The sequence below is a fragment of the Hoplias malabaricus genome, chromosome 9 (assembly GCF_029633855.1).
Source record: "Hoplias malabaricus isolate fHopMal1 chromosome 9, fHopMal1.hap1, whole genome shotgun sequence".
NCBI lineage: Eukaryota > Metazoa > Chordata > Actinopteri > Characiformes > Erythrinidae > Hoplias > Hoplias malabaricus.
The window spans coordinates 17,969,862-17,994,303 of record NC_089808.1 but is presented as its reverse complement, the minus strand read 5'-3'; the positions used below and the strand labels follow the sequence as shown (position 1 = coordinate 17,994,303).

Below are 24,442 nucleotides of genomic sequence, written 5' to 3'. Positions count from 1 at the left end.
GTTCGAGTAGGCTGCAGTGGGGCGTTTTCAGCACAGACGGGTGGTTTCAATTTGTTTGAAAGAACACCGTTATCATGGAGACAAAGTTCTTAAGTAATGTGAGAAAATAAAATTATCACAAATAAATGGCACTCGTGAGTTGACAGAAAAATATAAGATTGAATAAATTGCATTGTAAACAAAAATAAATTTAATTAACTGATTAATTAATTAATTCGTTTTCTCTATCTGTTATGTCCTATTTAGGGTGGCGATGGTCCTACCGGCACCTTCACATATACTATATGTAATGTGGCAGGCCGGAGCACCAGTGGGAGTAGTTTGTGTCAATCATTATTTGACTGCAGCTAATCAGATTGTAAAGTTCTGTTGTCATTTATGTTATTAAGCCAATCAACGTTCTATCAATCTCCACTTCACCAAATAAAATAAAAAATAAGTTGAAACTTGAATATCAGTAGCACTAGAAACAAACTTGTCATGTATTTTGGTAAACACTGTTTTTACAATTAAATAAAATAATATTATGTTTTAGCTGTTCATTATTTTATTTGTATATTATCAGTTTATAATTGTATATTAATAATAGTATTATCAATATATACAATATATTATTATTATTATTATTATTATTATTATTATTGAATATATTGTTAATGCTTCTGATGAGCAAGACATATAACTTCTGTAGTTATATGTCATTTTTCCACAACAATTTATTTGACATAAACACACACACACACACACACACACACCTCCAGCATCCAGCCTATTAAATTCATTTCTCTTAAATGCAGATGCCAAAGACATACACTGAAATGCTTGTGGTGATTTTAAGAAATTTATTCTGAATCACAGTGTAGAAAAGAAGACTTAATATATTTATATATAGTATATATATATATATATATATATATATATATATATATATATATATATATATATATATATATATATATATATATTGAGAACATGCAGAACTATACTAAAATATTATAAAGTTCAGCTTCATAACTAATATAATGGAATAATAACAAATTAGCATATGTGCAAGAGAAGGCTGTAGCTTAAAAAAGTGCAAGGTTTTAAAGTGCAATAGTTTTAAATCTGAATAAATACATTTGCAGCTGTGTTGATGCAATGCATCTTCAGCAACTGTCTAGAACTAACACCATAAGTGTCAAAGGATACTGTCCACACCTGACAAGTGAAAAAGGATAGCAACATTGACAGCAATGATTTTTAAGTAGTGGGATGCTTCAGTACAGCCCACCAGTCTAGTAAACAAGCTATGTGCTCAGTGACTGCAGTCTGCAATGAGTTTATGAGTCCTAGGCATCATGACTTGTGTATGTTCTAGAAGGCTGGGAGCTCTGCTGTTGTCACCACATTCTGGAGGTGGAACAGCTGCTGTATCAGGCAGTGATGCAGGATGTCTGAATACATGCTTTAATACATTTGCAGAAGTTGGTGGGGATGCTGGGGACTAGGTTCTCATGTGTGGAAGATAAAGGGGGTAGCTAGGCCCTATTTTATGGATGTCAGTGTGGACATTTGATGCTAGACTAAGCATTAAAATGACAAGGAACACATCCTGGAGGGGGCTCCAGGGCAGGTCCTTACAGGGCAACACACACTCACACATACACTTACACACTCACACCTACGGACAATTTTGAGCCGCCTACCAACACACGTACCAACGTGTGTTTTTGGAGTGTGGGAGGAAACCGGAGCACCCGGAGGAAGCCCACGCAGACACAGGGAGAACACGCCACACTCCTCACAGACAGTCAGCTGGAGGAAACCCACGCAGACACAGGGAGAACATGCCACACTCCTCACAGACATTCACCCGGAGGAAACCCATGCAGACACAGGGAGAACACGCCACACTCCTCACAGACAGTCACCTGGAGGAAACCCACGCAGACACAGGGAGAACACGCCACACTCCTCACAGACATTCACCCGGAGGAAACCCATGCAGACACAGGGAGAACATGCCACACTCCTCACAGACAGTCACTCGGAGGAAACCCATGCAGACACAGGGAGAACATGCCACACTCCTCACAGACAGTCACTCGGAGGAAACCCATGCAGACACAGGGAGAACACGCCACACTCCTCACAGACAGTCACCTGAAGGAAACCCACGCAGACACAGGGAGAAAACGTCACACTCCTCACAGACAATCACCTGGAGGAAACCCACGCAGACACAGGGAGAACACACCATACACCTCACAGACAGTCACCGAGAGCAAGACTTGAACCCCCAACCCCAGGTCCCTGGAGCTGTGTGAATGTGACACTACCTGCTGTGCCACTATGCCGACCCTATCAACTGTATTGCTATTTTAAATTATTTTTTAGATAAATAAAATTTAAAGTATATTACAGATCACAGATTCTTATTACATTGCAATAATAATAATTAAAAAAACCTTTTCTGGAAGCATAAGGTGCTATGGCATTGATTGACCAGGGATTGAAACATTTGTGGTACAGTAGAGGAACTCAAAAGATCATGTAATATAAACAGGGATGGTGAAACTTTGGCATAATTTTAATAATTTATATTTTTATATAAGTATGTAGGATCCTTATAACATTAATGTGTACACCTGTATCTACCTTCTACCTTTATCTACCTATCACATATTACTTTTTACCACAGTAATCATAACATTAATTGCAGTTACATTGTTTATTTTTGTTTAAAAAAAATCTGTAAAGTATTTATGTATGAAAGGTGCTATACAAATAATGATGATGATGATGATTAGTATTAAATGTGTGAGTGTGTGTGTTGACCTGTGAAGGACTGGCGCCCCCTCCAGGGTGTGTTCCTGTCTTGCACCCAGTGATTCCGGGTAGGCTCTGGAACCACCAAGACCCTGAACCGGATAAGCGATTACAGACAATAAATGAATGAATGATTAGTATTACTTTTTTAAAAAATCGTCCTGCATTCATAACAACACATACATGTACATTTGTGCTCACATTTTCTTATAAAAAGTTTCAAAAAAGTAAAGAATTATCCTATTAATTTTAGATTTATTCATATAATACCTGATTAATCCTCCACTGGCATAACCTCTATTGTCATAATTCTGACAATATCATTTGTTTCCCAGATATCACTTAATCCAATTAATTGATTGTAATAATGTTTTTTGCATTAGTGCCTAAGTAATATGTTCAACTGGATTTTCAGTTTCATCAAAATATGCTCTGTGCTTTTACTGGAGTGATTTATTGAATGGACAGATTGAACTGTTTCCACTGAATTCTGGTCTACCTCTTCTTTCCACTAATTGTCAGTAACTCCTATTCTCCTCCCTCCTCCAGAGTGTGGTGTGTACACACAACACCCGTTTCAAAAAGTCTTCATCAAGTTTAATACAGTCCTTTTTTCATACATGAACAAAATATTGGATACTGAGCTGAATAAGCCATAGTAAAATGGCTTCATTTTTCAAAAAATATTGGAATTGCTGAGCTTTAGGTCACAAAATATTCCTTTTATTCATTAATAATGATACATCTGTGTCATTTAATTATGTTAAATATAGCTGCAAATTGTTTATACAGGGCTGCACACATTGCAGTGTGTGACCAACTTGTGTGTATAACGTTTGTGTGTGCTGCATTTCCTCTTTTCTCTTGGAGGAATGATAGCAGTTTTCTGGGCTTGTCTTTTTTTTTTTTTTTTTTTATAACAAACTCCTAAGCTGTTTTCCCTTCAGGGATCAACACTGGTTAAAATAAAGTGAAATAAATTAGCCCACACACTGCTAAAAAGTCACATAAGTCTTGCAAGAATTGACATTTCTTAATTTAATAAAGCCAGCCACAAACCGAGCAAAGCTTTTAGCTTCTTGCTATCATCAGTGCTCATGAAGCAACTCTCTCAACCTTCTCCTTTCTTGAAAACCCAAACTGCCCTAACCTGTGCTGTTTCTGGAGGAGCTGTGCATATATAGAGAGAGAACAGAGGATTTACTGACTCCCTTTAGCTTGTTAGGCATTTTTCTTTTGTAATAAAAAATTATTTACAACTCAAGACGGTGTCGATGTAGAATTTTCTTCTTCTTCACACCATTGCAAATAAATGACAGTGGCCAATGAAAAACTTCAGCAAGAGCTGGGACAGTGCAGCATGAAAGAAACGCACAGCTAAGATGTGTTAAGTCTCAAAAAACAATAACAACACGTGAATACATGATGATGTGTAAACAACACTTATCTCTGCTGCTGTTGGGGTTTCCAAACCCCATGTTCCTATAAACTATGCTGTTTCGCAACATCAACAGATGCATTTGTGGGGGGAGCTGTGGGACTGAAAAATGAACTGAGCACCATGGCCCAAAAAGTGAGCAGAGTCCGGGAGACTTGAATAGTATAGAAATAACATGCAGTGGAAAGGCACAAGAGTCTAGGGAGTGCTGCTGAGTGGGATTAGCCACCCAATAATAACCATCACTGCTAGTGGGCAATCCAGGACTCCTGTGCAATACCTTGCTAATTAAGACATGACACTAGTTGTGCCTGTCAGTTGAGCCTAGACCACCTGCAGAAACAGTGGTGGACCCTTGCACGGATTGTGCTGTACCTACTCTTTCGCACGAATGCTTGACACTTTAGATTGGTGCCTATCTCTCTATTTCTTGAAAAAGCCCCACACTAAGTTTAATGCTTCAGTCTCTATGGATCTCTCAGTAAAGAAGTAGATATTCTGGGCTCCCTCTGATAGCAGAGAGACAATCAGAATGCAACTAGCGGAGTCCTGACAGTGAAGCCAGGTTAATTACAAGAAAGTAACAGACTCTCCATCAACTTGTGGGCAGAGCATCTGTGGCTGAGATTAGGACCTGCCCTTGAATCTTTCCCTCATCCTGAATGCCCATGTTCTGATCATTAGTGTGCCAGTGCCATAGACAACCCTGAAGAGAATTTCCCTGAGTGAGCATCAGCCACTGCAGAATGTCTACTGGCAGCTGTTCTGTCATAGTTCATGGACAATCCCTGAGATTTCTTTGAGACATTCTGATATTCATCACCAACTTCTGTAGAACCATGATCAAGAAAAATGTAACACAACCACAGTTAAGAACATAAGAATTTGTTTATTTACCTAATTTATTAATTAAGGGGAGCCTTCTTTTCATATACTAGATATAAATATATATTATATTTCATATATCTGATTATTTTGAGAAATTAAGTCAATATATTGAGATACTATCTCATTATTTTAAGACAGTATCTCATATTTTAGATAATAAGTCAATATATTGAGATAGCATACAATCTCAATATATTGACTTAGTATCTCAAAATCTCAATATATTGACTTATCTCAAAATACTGAGATAGCAACTAGCATATTAATGAAAAATAAAAATTGGTGCCTTTTTTGTATTATTTTATGTGGCAGAAACAGGCTTCCATACGAATGAATTGATTTAAACAACCAGGGTTACTTAATAAATCTAAGAAACTAACCCAAGTGGCAGTGGCAATTGGCAGGGGCTTAAGTGCAAGGGGCAGTGACAAACTGTGTTGCCACTTTTAAGACACTAACAATTGTTTATTGTAAATAATTTCAAGATGTGGAAGTTTGATAATAGGAAGTTATTATAAGATTTGTTTAATAAATAAACGGGGAGAGGGCGTGGGTTAATAACTGATCCGCTGATGTAACTTCTTTGAACAACTTTTGTTCATATATTTGCGGTGGGTACACGCACAAGCGCGCGCGCTTGCGTGCACATGCGCAGTGGTCGTCGCCAGTTGGCTGTTTGAACAGGAAGGCGGACATGTTGGGCGCTCTCATTATTGTTATTATTAAAAATATTATTAGATATCTACAACGTAACTGCGATCAGAGACTGGCTGTTCTACATCAAAACTACCTGCTGGATTATATTATCGTTCTAGATCAGTAAGCGGAGGATTGTATAGGTTTGAGAGGTTACTTCACTCAAGGCGACTACAGGGGAACTTTTTTTTTAAAACGGGATCGAGTTGTAGTTTTAGAAAGTCAGTAAAATTACCCGAACCTTCTTTTGAATTCTCTTTGCAGCTTTGGATCTCACTTTTATTTTTTGAAGTATTTTTTGCTCGTTCCCGTTGTTTTTCGGCCTAAGTTTTGGACCAGGGCCTGGAGCAATGTGGCTGATTTATGGTCCGTCTAATTTTTAACAAGTAGCTGTGTTTTCAGTTTTAGGTGTCTGAACATTTATAATGTGGACGCTCATATAGCCACAGTGAAGACAACCTGCTGCTGCTATTACACTTTGTTCGCTTTATTGTCGACTTGTCATGGACTGATGGACTAAAGAAGGATCAAACTACCTTAACTTTGTTCTTTTCGTCTGAAAAATGTGGATTTTCATTGTTGGTCGGAATTGTATACGTTGCGACGAGAGTGAAAAACCTAAAAGACACAAAACGTTTCTCTGATAACGTTTAAAGGAGCCTAATAAAGCCGGCTAACTCGAAGCGAAGGTGGCTGCTTTCAAAATATAGACCAAACATTTAGTTAATCGGTTGGAGCTATATTAAGGATAATAAACAATTTAAAATGTCTTCTGCGGAGAGTTTAACGGCTCGATTTGATAAAATCGATGCCATGCTGAAGGATCCCAAGTCGGAGATAAACACGGACTGCCTTCTGGTGAGTTAGCATCGGCATCTAAATTAGCCTTTAATCTACTTTATAACTCTCTTAATCTACTTATATACACGTTTCTTTCAAACTGGACAATCACACAAACATTTGCTGGTGCTAGACGTATCGTTAACAATACATAACACGAACAATATGCTTTTGGGGTTTTTAAATGATACTTTTTGTAAAACTGACTTCTTTTTTTTTTTTACCTTTCTGCTAACGGCCATATTTTCATGTTTTGTTGGGACTTGTCTTCACAATGCTGCTTCAAAAGCTCTCATAGGTCGGTACCCCACATTTTAGAGGATTATCTTCTCAAATAGGCATAGCATAACCTAAAGAAGGACTTATAAATTGAGTTAAGCGTATTTCAGAAGGTAAAATGGCATTTAAAAACTTGCTTTAGGAGCAGGGCAGGGCTGTATCAGCACAATTCCTCACACTTGTTGCATAGTTTTGGTATTTTCCTGCACTGACAGCGTTATTCTGTCCTTATGGAGGGAATGTGATTGATTCCGGTATGTATTAAAGAGCTTATGAATTGAGTGTGATGTTACTGTAGAAAGTTAAACAGAAATGTGTGCTTTTTAGCAAGAGCTTCACCTGAAAGAGAGATAGTAAACAGTGAGCAGTACAACACCTGCGTATTTGTACACTTTTACATCAATATACTGTGCCTCTCTCATAAATCTTAACCATGTAAACCACTTGTGAGTTGACTTGGTCGTTTTAGAGAAGATAATTTATGTGAAATGGGCTGTTCAATATGTAGTTTACTTCAGGTACGTGTCTAAGTAGCAGTGGGCTGTCTCTGAATGAAAAGCAAGCTTCATGTCTCAGCTCAATTTCAGGATTCAGTGTATACTTTCAATGTTTTTCTGCTCTGATATTTTATTTAATATGCTGAAGATGGTACAATGACTTGCATATCTTGTTTAAAAATAATAGGCTGCACCAGACCAGTTCCATATATATTGTTGTAGCCTTTTGAAGAGCTTTAAAGTTGAACTGAGTGTATTTGAGAAAGTCATACAATCAAATGTGCTGTGTAGAAGTATATTTTCTTCAAGAGCATGCTTAAGGTGCCATCAGCACAACAGCATTTTTCTTTCATTCTCTAAATACACCATTGTTTTGTCATTGTACAGGGCTTGTGTGTTTGCTTAAATGTGCTGCAGAAGGTAACACTACAATATACAGTTCTGAAATAGTGTAACTGCAGTATTAAGGACACATTTGTCTGAACTTTTAGCTGCATTTCATCTGTGTCAGCTTCATTGTGTACACATGAACAAAAAGCAAGCTTACTCGGATGTATTGGAAAAGGTGAAACACTAAAATGTGCTCTTTAGCAGAAGCAAAGCTAAGATTGTATGTGCTGCATATGCACCATTCCATATTGTTGTAAGCATTTTGGTTCTTGCCTGTTTATGAAAGAGGTGAGAGTTGAACTGGTATGTTGAAATTCTATTGTTTTAATGTTTTCATCCTCTAACAAGCTCAAATTATTCCCCCTGAGGGAATTATAAATAAAGTCTTGTGTATCCAGAGCTTTTACAAAATTAAAATGTTGTTAGGAGCAGGTTTGGAGAGCACAGTAAGGGCACAGCTTTGGTCTGGGAGTCCCAAACCTTATGAACATTGTAGTTTTCAACTCTCTGTGGGTCTGAGTTTACTGGATCATATTAAAATTTCTTTCTATCTATCGTTACACTTATATGGCGCCTTTCTAGATACCCAAGGACGCTTTACAATTCAGAACGCTCAGAACACTCAATCCACACACTGGCGAGAAGTGGCAGGCAAACAGCGCACAGCGTACTCTTGACCAGGAACGACCGTCCACCTGGAGGACTTCATCGGGCACTAGGATTTCACACAGGACAGAGTGCCAATCCATATCTGGGCACACACACATTCACTCACACATACAGACTTTCATTCACATACACACTCATTCACTCACACAGCAGGACAGTTATTAGACAGTTGCCAATTCACCTACCCTCCATGTTTTAGGACTGTGGGAGGAAACCGGAAACCCATGCAGACACTGGGATAACGTGGAAACTCCACCTAGATGGGACTTGAACCCAAGATCCCAGCACTGGGAGGCGAACGTGCTAACCACTAAGTCACCATGCCGCCCAAAATTCTTAAGGGCCAGTCTCTGTTTCCAAATAGGTTATTCATAAATAGTTTATATAAAACAGTTTATATTTATTAACTACTGAATTTCATTTTAGAGCATTAACTGATGCAGGATGTCAAAAGAGTTTAAAATTCAACATTTTACTGCAAATACTTCCCTGTTTAAGTAGACAGCATTCTAACGGTCATCTGTCCTCTTGAGGCAGATTATTGAGACGCTCTAGTTAGAGAGCGATTGCGTCACGGTTTGTTCCCGCCCACCGCACGGCACCAAAATCGTCTTAACACCTAGACAGAAAAAATATTGTGTCCAGATGTAAAATATGTATTTGTACAGATGGCAAAATGACTCGTTAATGCCTCTTCACACCTTTAAGCCAATCGAAGGGATCGTGACAAAAGCTGACAATGTGCAACGTTTGGCTTCCCATATTCATGAGACACGTATACATGTTACTACGTGACATGTACGTAAACATGACATGCATGCAAATGTAGCATTACGTTATTTGCACGTGAGAGCACGCACTTCATACGCACTGTGCTCTTAACTAAAACGTAGGCTCATGTACCATGATACAGTCTATTTACATGTTCAACAAAAAGGCTCTTCAAATTTTTCTTTTGTATTGCAGAAGAGTAATTGCGGACTGCACAAGGCTGGCCAGTTCCAGATGTGGATCTGAGTACAGAGCCATAAAAGCGGATTTGTGTTTTATGTATGTGGATAAAATTGTTGGTACCCTTCTGTTAAAAAAAGGAAAAACTCACAATGGTCACTGAAATAATTATATATTACCACCATCACCACTGCTTTCATGATCTACTATTACTTCTATGATTATATCAATACACATGATCGTAACAGCAGACTTATGTTGGTACAGGGACATTTTGTCAATAATTGTAGGTAGTCTGACCAGAGAAGGATATAGGTCCCCCCTTGTGAGCTTCGTTTTCTCCAAGATTTTTCCTTTCCACTGTTTCCCCTGGTTTGCTCACCTCTAGGTTTTATGTTTAATTTTAAAGCTTTTGTCTTTACTGGAATTCTGTGAAGCTGCTTTGTGACAACATCAGTTGTAAAAAGCACTATACATATACATTTGATTTGATAATCTAACGGTTCACGTATTTTTCCACTCACAGATATTGACAATATAAATAAACTCCCATTTTATGTGCATACAGCAGCTGTAATGCACACATGACCATGGCAATGTCAGAACCGGATATTTATGATTCTTTTCACTATAGTACAGGAAGAAAATTTTATGTCTAAATTATTATGGCTGCTTGTTATTGATCGAAATAACAATTACCGATCTGGAGCACTTTTCTGGAGTGTTTACAGATTCATTTAATATAATTGTCTACATACTGAGTTTTATTGCTTATTCAGAGTAATAACTTAATGGTGTTTAATACTATAAATGTATATTTACATCATGCTACATTTATCATAATAATAAAATCTAAAGTAATCAGACTATCGTACAGATTAATAAGAAATAAAGCAGCAGGTTAATAAAACATTTACTTTCACTTTGCAACTTTGTTGGATTTGTAAATAAATAACGCCATCTAAATGGCAGAATGTTTTGACTTTAGTGAAAAGGCCAAGATGTTGTACAATTATGTCTGCACACGTAAAAAATAACCCTCTGCAGATGTAAAAATATACCGTCTATACACGGAAAAAATATACCTCTGCAGACTCAAAAACATGCCGTTTGTACATCAAAAAAAATACGTCTCAATACATCAACAAGCACATATTTTGCATCTGCGTAATATTTTTACGTGTCCAGGCGTTAGAATTAAGACAATTTTGGCCCTTTTTATCTCTGCACCTAGCGTCGTCTCAGTTTCAGTGCGGTGGATTCTAATCTTCCCATTTTTATCGTAATTGTAATTATTTTTGCTCTGGGAAAAGAGCGAAATGCACGGGAGTTGTTCTTGTGTTGCATACTGGGAATTGCCTTTGCGGCTTAAAATGCTCACTAGGTTATGACACAGACCCTAATGATGCATTCTTAAAAGCCAATTAAAATCTTACAGCGGGCTGAATTTCGCCTGGGGGGCCTTATTTTGGACACCCCTGCCCTGTATGAAGAGATCTTGGTAACACTTACCACCAAATTTTCACACGCACACACAACCAGTTCTTCCACATGTGATTTTATAAAATTTTAATGGTTAAATTTCATTGTTTGCCCATCTCTGTTTCTGCTGCATAACAGCGTTAGTGACAAACTACATCACTTTTTTAAGGAGAAGTGACAGTAAACAGAATTGACTGTCCATTGTGTTTCTTTTTTAAATTTATTTATTTATTTAAAAAAAACTTTATTTACTTACTTATTTATAACTTGTTCCCTAATTTGATAAGCACTAATTGTTGTCATTGGTTCTTATTCCTGGCATTTGAGTCCTTCTTTCCTGCAGAATTTGTATACTTTCTTGCTTAGAGTAAAATAATTCCTTCCTTCCATATCCTTGGGTTATGTGTCTGGATTAAACCACTTTTGGAAATTAAAAAACAAAATTACAGAAGTTCCAAAGTGCAAATCTTGAATTGTCTGTACACCAAACACCACTCTGTATCCAAGAGAATGAAGCGATGTGCAGGCATTCCCACACTGAAACCTCCTAGCATTTCATAGATTCTGAGTTGCTCTACAGATCTTCTTGTTTGAGCATTGCTCCCATCTCCTTTGTTTGCCACTTATGTCTGTACTGGATATGTACAGACTTAATTTTTGTCATTATTCCCTGAATATTACAGTATTACAGCTATTTACAACTATTTAGGTATTGTCAATAATCTAGAGATTATTTAAAGGATAGGATATGTACAGATATTATGCTATTAAGTTGATTTTAGTAACCATTGGGGTTCTGGAATCAATCCCCTGTGGATATGGAAGGCCAATCGTTCCTGGTAAGTTGTGGACACAGCACCCTTGAGTGCTGCTCTAGGGTGTCCAGGGCTTCTAGCACAGTAGAAAGAAGATGGACCTAAATGATTTAATGTGGGACTTAATATAAGTGTAGGCAGAAAAATGTTATTGAGCACCACTTAACGTAGAAAGAGTTTCAGAAATGTATTCTCCATTTAATGTGAAATGGAGCCTTGCACTATTTGATGTGGAACGGCCGTCAAATAAGTAATTCTGGCAGGAACATGTTGTCAGGTGTGTAGAGATAGAAGCAGGTTGGTGTCATTTTTCCACTTCCTGTATTCCTCACTTAAATATAAAAAGCCCTCTGCTTTTGTAATTGCGGTTTCATGTAATTATTTAAATTCTGATGGAGTGGCAGCAATAATTAAGAAGTGGCAGGCCACTGCTGCAAAATATCCATAGCGGAAACACTGGACATACTTTTCAGTCTCCTCCAACTTAAGTGTGATTCCCAATGTCACATCCCAATTCTGAGTTCATCTTCCCCCAGGTTTTGCGAGCCCTTGGGGTGTAAAAACAGGCCAGAGAAGTGAGATTGGGCACTGCATCGCTGCTCTGTCACCGCGCCCTGGTTCCCCTGACACAGAACAAACCTATGTCACATGCTGGGCCGGCGCAGCTGCATCTTGGAGTTTTCCTTGTTTTAAAATTTTCACCATGGGTTACTGTGAAAACTGTAACTGTTTCATGTCTAGTGTTCAGTAAAATATTGATAATACAGAGTACAAATTTTGATTTGCATTATCTGTCAAATTAAATCTGTTCTGTTACTACCAATGCAGTTTCCATGTTACTTTTACCTAAAAAGTAATAGCTGTAAAAACTTTCCTTTGCACAGGCATCTGCTGCAATTCAGTAAGAATGCACAGAAAACATATGCCCACACACACACATTTTTTTATTAGACTATTATCTGGCCTTATTTCATGTCAAGAGACAACACAAACTGTGTTTGCTAAGAATACTGGCAATTTAAAAAGCCAATATTGATGTTATATAGACCAATTTGGAATGGACGTTATCAATACGTCACTGGCAGCATTGTGGTGGCATTAAAACAGCATAAACAAATGTAGTGAAACGGATGAGATACATAAAAAGGAACAAAATATGTCGTGTTGCGCTGTTGGATGCCAGAATTGGAAAGGAAAAGAAATTATCTTTATTTTTACCATCTTCGAAGATGTCCTTTGAGGTAAATTGCAGATGTTTATAGGTATAAGCTATTATAAACGGACAGACTGGACTGATGAAAACATAAAATTCTTGCCTCTGCAGTGCACATTTAATATCAGGCAAGGTTTTTCTCCACTGTTTATCACGCAACAAAATTAATGATGTACTTAATAACAACAAATTAGTGAATGCAGCAACCAGAAAGCTGGCGTTCTCAGCTATTTCATAATGGTAAAAACCATGGGCAGTACGTCAGTCTGTAAAACACAAAAAGCATTGGTCAAATCTTGGTTTTCAATGTCCTGGACATTGTAGGCATCGAGAGATTTTATGCCTTGAGTGTTTTTTGTATACACCCTGGGTTTTTCCTAGATGAAAATATCCGGCCACTGTAACTTTGGCCATTTAGTTGGTTCCTTGACCCACTTACAGTGAGTACGGGTCAGGAAACCTCACCCCATTACTAAGAGTTAGCTTATTAGTGTACGACAACCTCTCTTTTACCCGAAAGCTAATAAAATAACTGGAAAAAGCATCCGGATTAGCCATATTCTCATTTTCCTGCACTTGACAACGCTATGTTCACTGTGACTTTCTGCCACCAATTAAGCTCCACCCACCAAAAAGTCATTTCTGTTTGCAAACAGAAATATGTATATATAATTCAAAGTTCAGTAGGGTAAACTTGGAAAAATATGAATAGTGTTGTAAATTAGCAGATTAGCAAAATAACACATTGAAATTTGTTCACAGGAGAGGATTTTTACTTATTTGCAGATAGTAAATTAACAAAACATATAATTAAATGCAAGGTGTTCTCATTTTTGTAGGACATTTTTAAATATCAGTGTAATATAGTCCTGCTCTAATTGTGTGTATGGGATGAGTCTTGACAGCAATTCTTCAGTCTACTTCAATCTATGTTTTTCTAACTGGGCATTTATAGCATTTAATTTAAGAATACAATGTTGCTGTAATGTTATGGCCTGAACTTGTTCTTGGGAGAATAAAATTAAAAAGGTATAAATTTATATAACACAGTTGCGTATTTCCCACAAATTGTGTTTGAAATGCTTTCAAATTTTAGCATACTTAAATTTTGGCTTGTTATTACTGCTGAGTTTTCATTGTCAAGTAGGTATAATAGATCCTCAAAAGAATAAGGCTGAAGGTAATTTAAGATGAGCAGCTTGTTGTTTTGCCCTTTTATTTTTGTCTCGGTTTGAATGCATGCAAGGTGCCCAGAATAATCATGTGGCAGTATGCAGTCACATGACATTAATTTTACTTCCATCTTGTACTTTTATACGTAATGTTTTGCAGTTTGTTGACTGGTTGGATTCAATTAGGGGAAGTTAAAAAATACCATGGCCAAACAACATCATTGTTGTGTGGTGTTCTAACACTTGTTTTAAAAAGACTAAAAATAACCACTTTTTTGCCAAGCATATTCCCTCTTTGCTAAGTTGGAACAACATCATTATTGAAATTTAGAGGGTGCTTAATTTCTGTTGGCAGCCTTGGATTAAACTGTGTTTGTTTAGTGTGGTATTTGGGTAAAATCATATTGGATTTTTTTTTTCAAGTCAGCTTCTCTTTGTCCACTGGCTTGTTCTGACCTTCCTCCTGCTCACCTGCCTGTGCACCAGATGAAACCAGCTGGGAATTCAGGTCTGGGGTAACTTTTGCAGCAGAGATTTAGGTGACAAGTGGTGTATTTCCACTGCATGGTACCTACTTGACCCGGTCCTACTCAGCAGAGGCGATTGCTCTAAGACTGCAAGGGAAGCTCAGCTTCCCCTAAAATGTCAAAAAATAAGTGATCAAATATATAATGTTGTGTGTACATGTCATTGAATAAATATGCACTACAGTGCGCTCAACTTTTGTTCAGAATCAGCTTCTTATCACTGGTAAAGATGCGGCTTTCCTCTCAATCCGCAGCCTCACGGTGATTTAAACAGTGCGGACGCTGAGCGTCCACGGAGTTCAATAGCGAAGCAGCGAAGTGCAGCGAAACGAGACGAGCCTTTGGATAAATGCTGGGCTTTGTCCCGCCCATCGGACGCTCAGCGTCTCTGGGGTTCTATGGGGCAGTGGGCTGGCCTCGGCTGGCCTGGACGCTCAGCTTCTGCATGATGATTGGATGCTCTGTCTGAGGCTGAATCCCTTTTTGATTGACAGCGAAATGAGCGAATCAGCGATCCTTTGGTGTAAAGATCCATGGGAACATTACATTTTCTGTACTGAGTTGAACCGGACACTTTCTTAAACCTCTTAGCGGCATTTTCTTTTGTTAAAAACGACTGGCGACAAATCGAGCTTCTATTTCTGATCGGTTTTTTTGTAGCTGCTTGTGTTTGGAGACTGACTTCTATCACTCTTTCTGACTTCTATCGCAGTTTCTGACCAGCGGGTGCTGCTGAGTCCCTCCACCGTCACAAAGCACTCACAGGCGTACACACTTCACATGAGCCAAGGTTGTTTAAGCAGCCTAGCTCTGCTGGCCATTGAGAGGACACTAGTCAAGTCCCTGGAAAAGACGACAGGGTCACAAATCATTTTCCTGAAAAGGAACGGAGGGTAGAATTTATGTATAAATAAACCGACACATTTTATGATGTAGGCCGAAATTGAGCTTCCTCTCTTTGAAAGACCAGCATCCACCACTGCTACTCAGCTCTACTTGGTACCTGGTTTGATTTCCACAGCAACATTCCCCACCTTGAAATGTAGCTGATGACTTTGCAAAACCCAGTCTCTAAGAGGAACAGCTTTGGAAATCAAAACAGTGGTGGCAATAACGTTTAAGCACAATTTACTTGTGTATTCGCATGTTGTTTTTGGGACTGAACACTGCTTTGTTCAGACAGATCAGTAGACATAGTTTTCTGTTCCTTGTTACACAGTCCAGCTCTCGCTGGAGTTTTTCATCAGGTATTGTCAATATTAATATTTTTTTTAAATTTAGTGCAATGAACTGATGGCAGTGCCTTGTAATGAACCATACTGTAATTAACAGTCAGTGACTATAATTGTTACGGAAACACTTTATATATCAAGGGGGCTTATGGCCGCTATATCGCGGATATTGAGGGAAAATCTAGGAAAACCATGAAAGATGAATAGCCAAAAGTGTTTTTTTTTTTATTTTTTATTATTGTTATTTACATGTATTAGACTAGGCCTGTAGGTGACAAAATATATCATTTACAAGTATATCTTTCGTACAGTACATGTATTGTTCATGTCCACATCCAAGTGAAATTTACTTACGCTAAATCACAGCTTAGGAATTACTCTATTAAAGAAACTGGTAGGATATCACATGTAGTTCCAGCTGAAAAACATTATAGAATGACTGTTTAATGCAAAGGGTAGGTTCTTAACAGTACAGGGAGGGTTTTAAAAGTCCAAATATTAAATACATAAAAATTTCTTTCCTCGACTTCGCGGAAATTCGTTTTTGAAAATTGAGGGATTACTATATTGTGCATTTTTGTTTGGTGCTTTTTTTGTGCTTGGTTTTTGTATTTCATCTTGATTGACAAACCCGCCTGCCAAGTTGGTGCTTTGCAAGGTTTACATGTCACCTACTCTACTTGCTTGGAACCACAACCAGTGAATAATTGAAAAAATAAAAAATAAAAAAAAGAGTAGGGCAGACTCAAGTAAAGTAGGTACTAAAATAGTGCACTGGACCTGCCAAATAATAAAGTGATAATAATAAAACAAACTGTTACAGCTGAGATTTGAGTTAGAGTAGCTGGGTGCTCTCAAGTAAGAGTTGCAGCTGCAATTGAAGCAGCTGGAAGCAGGTAATTGTGTAATTGAGGCAGGTGAGTTTGGCATGTCTGATACACCAGGAATTAGGGACTGCGGTAACAGTAACTGTTATGTACTAGGGTAACTGAAGCTAGGGAGCTCTGGAAAATGTGTGGTGAATCAGTTGCCCTTTCAAATGTAATGTACTTCTGGATCTTTTCCTTAACTCATTCTCTGGCGGCAAGTCTTCCATCAGTGTCCCCCGGAGAGGAGGACAGTCATTAACTTGAAGAACCCTGAATCTGGTAGAGCGCTAACTGCATGAAAATAAACAGACAGAAATTGTTTCTGTGGTAATACAGACTGTGGATAAAAACTTCATCAATGAACTGGGTCTAGGGTAACAGATCTGGGACCTGAATTTTGGAGTAACTGAAGCAGCAGCGAACATGGATGGTGTAACTCCGTGAGCTGGTATTTTTTTGGGTTATTTGAGGCAGCAGTGGTAACTTAGTATTTGGCTTACGTTATCGGTCCCTTTTTTGAGTAATTCTTATGGGTAACTCTCACAGATAATTTAGTCATTCTTCTAACTATTTAGTTGCATAGAAATGAAAAGTTATTTAACAGAACTTACAATTTGTTCTATGAGCTATATTAATCATTGCTTGTGCCACGCAGTTCTAGCTCTGTCAAAGCTGCTTTCCTGAAAGAGTTTAATTTGAAGAACTCCTGCACATGATCACTTTCATGATCCGTGAATGAATTTTTTTTTCCAAAAGCTTCCTCTTTCTCAGTGAAGCAACTTCATGTGCAAAACAATCTTGGGCTGATTGATGTTCACTGCAGCCTCATTTAGTTCTTTAATAAATAACACAATGACCACTGTATCAATTAGTGGTGTCTGCAGTTAGAAGTGTTGGTTTGACTGAAACAACCATTGGTGTAATTGCTGTAATAGTAGGGTCTGTTACAAGGCAGACCTCAGTGATCTTCAGTGATGTGTGTGAGGTGTCCCTCATGGATATATTTATTCTTTGTTAATATCGTCTTCTAAACAGTTATGTTAATTAATTTGTTGTCTATAACCACTTATCCAGTTCATTGTCCCTGTGGGTCCGGAGCCTACCCGGAATCACCGGATGCAAGGCACACACCCTGGAGGACTGGGCAATACTGCAAAAAAAAAATCTCTATCTGTTAGGGGTGGGTGATATAATATCGAATTAAAAAACATACCAGTATTATCTTGAACGATAAGACTTTTGCCATGTCGTGATATTGTGACATTAGCGTGACCTTCTACCGTAGGCACGTAAATGTGACTTCAGCTCAAGCTAAAGCTGGGAGATATATCGATACATTCCATAGTATTTTTTTAATTTATTTTTTTTCTTACATGATTTTGAAAATGACAATATTCATTATTTTGAGTAGGCTGAGGATACGCAGGTTTCCATCGGAGTACATTTAAAACAGTGCACAAATGTTCCGTTCAGTTGTTTTACTCTTTCGCGCATGCACCCCCTATGCATGCACATGCTCACACAAACAGACACACACACACACCACACTGTCCTGCCATTGTTCGTGTATGCCGCTGGAGCAGTTCTCAGCACCTTTATCGCGTGCGCTCAGGTCTACCTCTCTGATAACTAAGTAAGTCAAAAAAGGACAAAAATGAAACCAGTGGCAATTTAATTCCAAAAAAGAGCACCGTTAAGGCCATGACTTGTTTGAGACACGCTGCGCCCCCTCAACTGGAGGCAGAGGCAGATGCTTTACGGCTCCCAAACAGAGAATGCACTTCTCGTTGGTCATCTCTATTATTTAGCCAATCGGCAGCCAGACATAGCTGTTTATCTTTAAGTAATGCAGCCAATGGAATCGCAGTAACGCCTACAGGGGTTTGTTGGTTTTGTGGTGACGCTGAGAGAAACAGGTCAGTGCTTAAAAAATAAAAAAAATCTTATTTTAGCAGTGTCCCTCAACACAGTGATCTGTGATGTCAATAAAACTGACTGACTTTTAGAATCAAAGGTATTCTTTATACATAAAAAGCACACTAGAAAATAAGATAAACAATATATAGATAATGCAACATGTTCTTTTTGGTGTTAAAAATAAACACTAATACTTTGACATTATATTTTGTTATGGACTTCATAATATCGTATCATGTATCCCCATTTTTTTAGGCATATCAATGAGTGAGTGTTTTGGTCATACCGTCCTGCCCTTCCATCTATATTCAGGAAAATTGTTAATGCAGAAGTTGCACATAATCCTTTGAAGTATAATACACCACGTCATTTGAAGTTTGTACTGTTTGTACTTTTCAGGTATTAGTAATGGTTTATCGGCAGTGTCCCTGAATGATTTATGGAATGTTGACTGAACTGAGCTTATTACAATATCTGTCCACAATTACACATAAGATACATGTATTTCACACCAGAGAAATGTGCTCATACCACAAATAGTGCATAGTCTGTGTTTCTGGTTGGTTTTTAAATGATTTTATTAGTTATTTTATTTACTGCATAATTGTTTCATAGCGATTTAATCAGAGAGCAAAATCTCATTCTTCATTAAGTACAAAACTCCTTCGGTTATGAATAATTAATACATTGTTTGTAATTTGTGTGCTAATGTTTCATGTTCCCTGTCTCTCTTCTCTGTGCAGTGTTGGTTCTGATGTGCTTTTTCTAAGCCTGTTTTATTTTACAAATTTGCACATTAGATTTAGATATTAAACCAGCACATGACAATTACAAATCAGGTCTTGATGGGATGCCCAATTTCTCTCGTTTGAGGAAAAAAACAACAAAAAACAAAATCTCTAGTTCACTCTAATAGTGAGCACACAAATGATAAAGATGAATTAGTTTTGCGTAGCACGGGCAATGCTCCCCGTTCAAAAGGGCTAATAAACTCCTCAGTGAAACGCTGCATGTCTCCTACTTAAAATGCTTTTACTGTAAGTCAAATCAATCCATCCATCCATCCATTATCCACCGCTTATCCGGGTCCGGGTCGCGGGGGAAGCAATCGGAGCAAAGAAACCCAGACCTCCCTCTCCCCAGCCACCGACTCTAGCTCCTCCTGGGGTATACCGAGGCGTTCCCAGGCCAGTCGAGACATATGGTCTCTCCAGCGTGTTCTTGGTCTGCCCCGGGGCCTCCTCCCCATTGGACATGCCCGGAACACCTCTCCAGGAAGGCGTCCAGGAGGCATCCGAACCACCTCAACTGGCTCCTCTCCACTCCGAGTCTCTCCCGGATGTCCGAGCTCCTAACCCTGTCTCTAAGGGAGAGTCCAGACATCCTGCGGAGAAAACTCATTTCAGCCGCTTGTACCCGCGATCTCATTCTTTCAGTCACTATCCAAAGCTCATGATCATAGGTGAGGGTTGGGACGTAGATTGAACGGTAAATCGAGAGCTTTGCTTTTTTGCTCAGCTCTCTCTTCACCACAACGGACCGGTACAGAGCCCGCATTACTGCTGACGCTGCACCGATCGGCGTGTCAATCTCACGCTCCATCTTTCCCTCACTCGTGAACAAGACCCCGAGGTATTTAAACTCCTCCACTTGAGGCAGGATCTCACTTCCAACCTGGAGAGAGCACTCCACCCTTTTCCGGCTGAGTACCATGGACTCGGACTTGGAGGTGCTGATCCTCATCCCTACCGCTTCACACTCGGCTGCAAACTGGTCCAACAAGAGCTGGAGGTCCCGGCTCGATGAAGCCAACAAGACCACATCATCTGCAAAAAGCAGACATGGAATCCTGAGACCACCAAACCGGACACCCTCCGCCACTTGGCTACGGCGAGAAATTCTGTCCATAAAAATTGTGAACAGAACCGGTGACAACGGGCAGCCCTGACGGAGTCCAACTCTGACTGGAAACCAGTCGGACTTACTGCCAGCCATACGAACCAGACTCCTGCTCTGTTTGTACAGGGACTGGATAGCTCGTAACAAAGAGCCCAGTACCCCATACTCCCTAACCACCCCCCACAGAATACCCCGAGGGACACGGTCGAATGCCTTCTCCAGATCCACAAAACACATGTAGACTGGTTGAGCAAACTCCCATGCACCCTCCAGGATCCTAGCGAGGGTAAAGAGCTGGTCCTGTGTTCCACGATCGGGGCGGAATCCGCATTGTTCCTCCTGGATCCGAGGTTCAACTATCAGTCTGACTCTCTTCTCCAGTACCCCTGCATAGACCTTACCGGGGAGGCTGAGGAGTATGATCCCACTATAGTTGGAACACACCCTCCGATCCCCCTTTTTGAAAAGGGGAACCACCACCCCAGTCTGCCAGTCCAGAGGCACTGCCCCCGATGTCCACGCGATGTTGCAAAGACGTGGCAACCAGGACAGCCCCACAACATCCAGAGCCTTGAGGAACCCGGGGTGAACCTTATCCACCCCCGGGGCCCTACCGCCAAGGAGTTTCCCTACCACCTTGGCCACTTCAGCCCCAGTGATAGACGAGGCCCCCCGGGGTCCCCAAGCTCTGCTTCCTCTGCGGAAGACGTGCTGGTGGGATTGAGAAGATCCTCGAAGTATTCCTTCCACCGTCTGGTGACGTCCTCAGTCGAGGTCAACAGTTCCCCACCCCCACCATATACAGTGTTGGTGGAAAACTGCTTTCCCCTCCTGAGTCGCCTGACGGTTTGCCAGAAACTTCTTGGAGCCGACCGAAAGTCATTTTCCATGTTCTCACCGAGCTCCTCCCACACCCGAGTTTTTGCCTCAGCGACTGCCGAGGCCGCAAGCCGCTTGGCTCCTCGGTACCTGTCGGCTGCCTCCGGAGTCCCCTGAGCCAACCAGGCTTGATAGGACTGTTTCTTCAGCTTGACAGCCCCCCTCACCCGGGGTGTCCACCACCGAGTGCGGGGATTGCCACCCCGACAGGCACCGACAACCTTGCAGCCACAGCTCCGTTCAGCCGCCTCAATAATGGAGGTCCGGAACATGGCCCACTCTAACTCAATGTCACCAGCCTCCCCCGGGATGCAGTCGAAGCTCCGCCGGATGTGGGAGTTGAAGATCTTTCTGACAGGTTCCTCTGCCAAACATTCCCAGCAAACCCTCAGCACACGTTTGGGCCTGCCAGGTCTGTCCGGCATCCTCCCCCGCCATCTGATCCAACTCACCACAAGGTGGTGATCAGTTGACAGCTCAGCGCCTCTCTTCACCCGAGTGTCCAGAACATATGGCCACAGGTCAGATGATACGACTATAAAGTCGATCATTGAAATGCGGCCTAGGGTGTCCTGATGCCAGGTGTACTTGTGGACACTCTTATGTTCGAACATGGTGTTTGTAATGGACAAACTGTGACGAGCACAGAAATCCAATAACTGAACACCACTCGGGTTCAGATCAGCGGGGCCGTTCCTCCCAATCACGCCCCTCCAGGTCTCACTGTCATTACCCACGTGAGCGTTGAAGTCCCCCAGCAGAACAATGGAGTCCCCAGAATGAGTGATCTTTGACCAGAATGAGTCAAATCGAATCAAATTTATTTATATAGCGCTTTTCACAACTGATGTTGTCACAAAGCGGCTTCACAGAATTCCAGTAAGACAAGATTTGACATGAAATGTAAAAACAAAATGTAAAACCCTCAAGTGAGCAAGCCAGGGGCGACAGTGGCAAGGAAATACTCCCCCAGCTGAGGAAGAAACCTTGGGAGGAACCAAGGCTCACAAGGGGTGACCCATCCTCCTCTGGTCAATCTACTGGTGATAATAGTTAGTAGTCCGTGAGAACTTCAGTGTAGGGGCAGCATCAAGGCACTTGGTGGTTGCAGGAACGTGGGCAGCTGTAAGTGACTGGGATCAATGTGAAGGTCTGTGGGAGGTGGGGTTTATCCAGTTAAAATGTGTTTTCATTCATAACGCGTGAGTAAATGGTAAAAAGGGAAGTAAACATGTAACATTTTTACATGTCGAACATCACATAACTTTAATTCAATTGAACTGAATTTAAATTCGTATTTAAATTTATCGTGAAAATCGCCTAGTGATAAAAGCACTACTTCCGTGGTGAGATTCACTCACTCTCACACTCACACCTACGGACACTTTTGAGTCACCAATCCACCTACCAATGTGTGTTTTTGGAGAGTGGGAGGAAACCGGAGCACCTGGAGGAAACCCACGCAGACACAAGGAGAACACGCCACACTCCTCACAGACAGTCACCCGGAGGAAACTCACGCAGACACAAGGAGAACACACCACACTCCTCACAGACAGTCACCCGGAGGAAACCCACGCAGACACAGGGAGAACACACCACACTCCTCACAGACAGTCACCCGGAGGAAACCCACACAGGCACAGGGAGATCACACCACACTCCTCACTGACACTTGGAGTGGGCCTCGTACCTGCAGGTGCCTGGAGCTGTGTGACTGGGACACTAACTGGTGTGCCACCTTAAATATTAAGGTAATATTTGTAATTGTTTTGTATGATATTTTTTTTTAGTGGAACATTCATCTCTTTTTAAGAGATTGCTGCCCTTTAAGGATTTATGAATTACAGCACTTTGTAAATGGATTTGTATCATCAGGACTAGTTTTGTCATGATACCAAAATGATGACTTTCGATACGATACCTGCCTAAATGTCTCAATACAGATATTGAAACAATACCATGACAAAACCCTAAAACATCAGGAAATGTAATGTACTTTTTCTACAATCTGAGGGCGGTCGGCAAAATTGCTGGTATCTGTTTGTTAAATGTGATGCCACACGTGACGTTTCACTATTTCTGGGTCCAATCGCGCGCACACACAGGGGTTATGGCAGTGTGGCATCTGTGGGCCCTCATTCTCCAGTCCTGTAACACAACAGCACTGTTTTTCCCCTCAGAAGTTTAGAAGACCAATGAATGGAGGCTTTTGCTTCATGCCGCTGCCACCCCACCCACCGCTTAATAAATTTCCACGCTAATCAAATAACCTCTTGTCTTGCACTCGCTGGGAGGGTGTGTGTGTGTGTGCATGCCATTCTTTAGTGTCTGAGTATAGGACCCCTTGTGTATTTTGGTGGGCCTACCCAAGCATGCAATTTAGATGGACGATGAAGAAAGAAAGTGTAACTGATGAAAGTAGAGAGCCAGTTGTTGGCTTCCTCAGTCATCATGTATTTGTTACTGTAATTTGATGTTTTCCTTCTTTCTAATAATGTTAAAGCTCAAAGTTTGAATACTTTTATTATTATTATTATTAAGAGCTGAATTAAAGTGAGGTGTAATTAATTGGACAATTTGTGTAATTAAATGGACATCTTACTTAACCTGACAGCTCAATTTCAGTGATGGTCTGAACATTTTAAAGGCACAAACAACTTAATATGTAATACAGGGAAGAACCTTTTATTAGTCAGATAAATCCTTGAGCTTTCGCCATTCTATGAAGAAATATTGTCTTCACTACAGAACCATTGAATTTTTATTTTAAAACAATTCTAAAAGCCATATATCGGAAGAAAAAAAGATATATTTAATGTACTACAAGGCTTTACGCACAAGGGCACTCCTCTTATGTAGGGCCCTAAGATCTTTATTAAAAGAACTACAGTTAAGCTAACACTAGGTAAATTTTGGAATTTGTGCTCCTGGGCTGCTCCTACAGTTGCAGAATGTAACTCAGCACAGTTACAGCA

The 24,442-nt window shown here is 40.1% G+C and overlaps 1 protein-coding gene across 2 annotated transcripts in view; it reads left to right on the top strand.

Annotated features, from left to right (window-relative positions):
* The first annotated feature begins 5,825 nt into the window (after positions 1-5,825).
* The window catches only part of rock1 (Rho-associated, coiled-coil containing protein kinase 1), a 102,185-nt gene continuing 83,568 nt past the window's right edge, over positions 5,826-24,442 (top strand). For both annotated transcript variants that reach the window (XM_066682158.1, XM_066682157.1), the window contains exon 1: positions 5,826-6,691. In XM_066682158.1, coding sequence (XP_066538255.1) covers positions 6,599-6,691 — 93 coding nt within the window. In that variant the 5' untranslated portion in view covers positions 5,826-6,598. The remainder of the gene's footprint in view (positions 6,692-24,442) is intronic.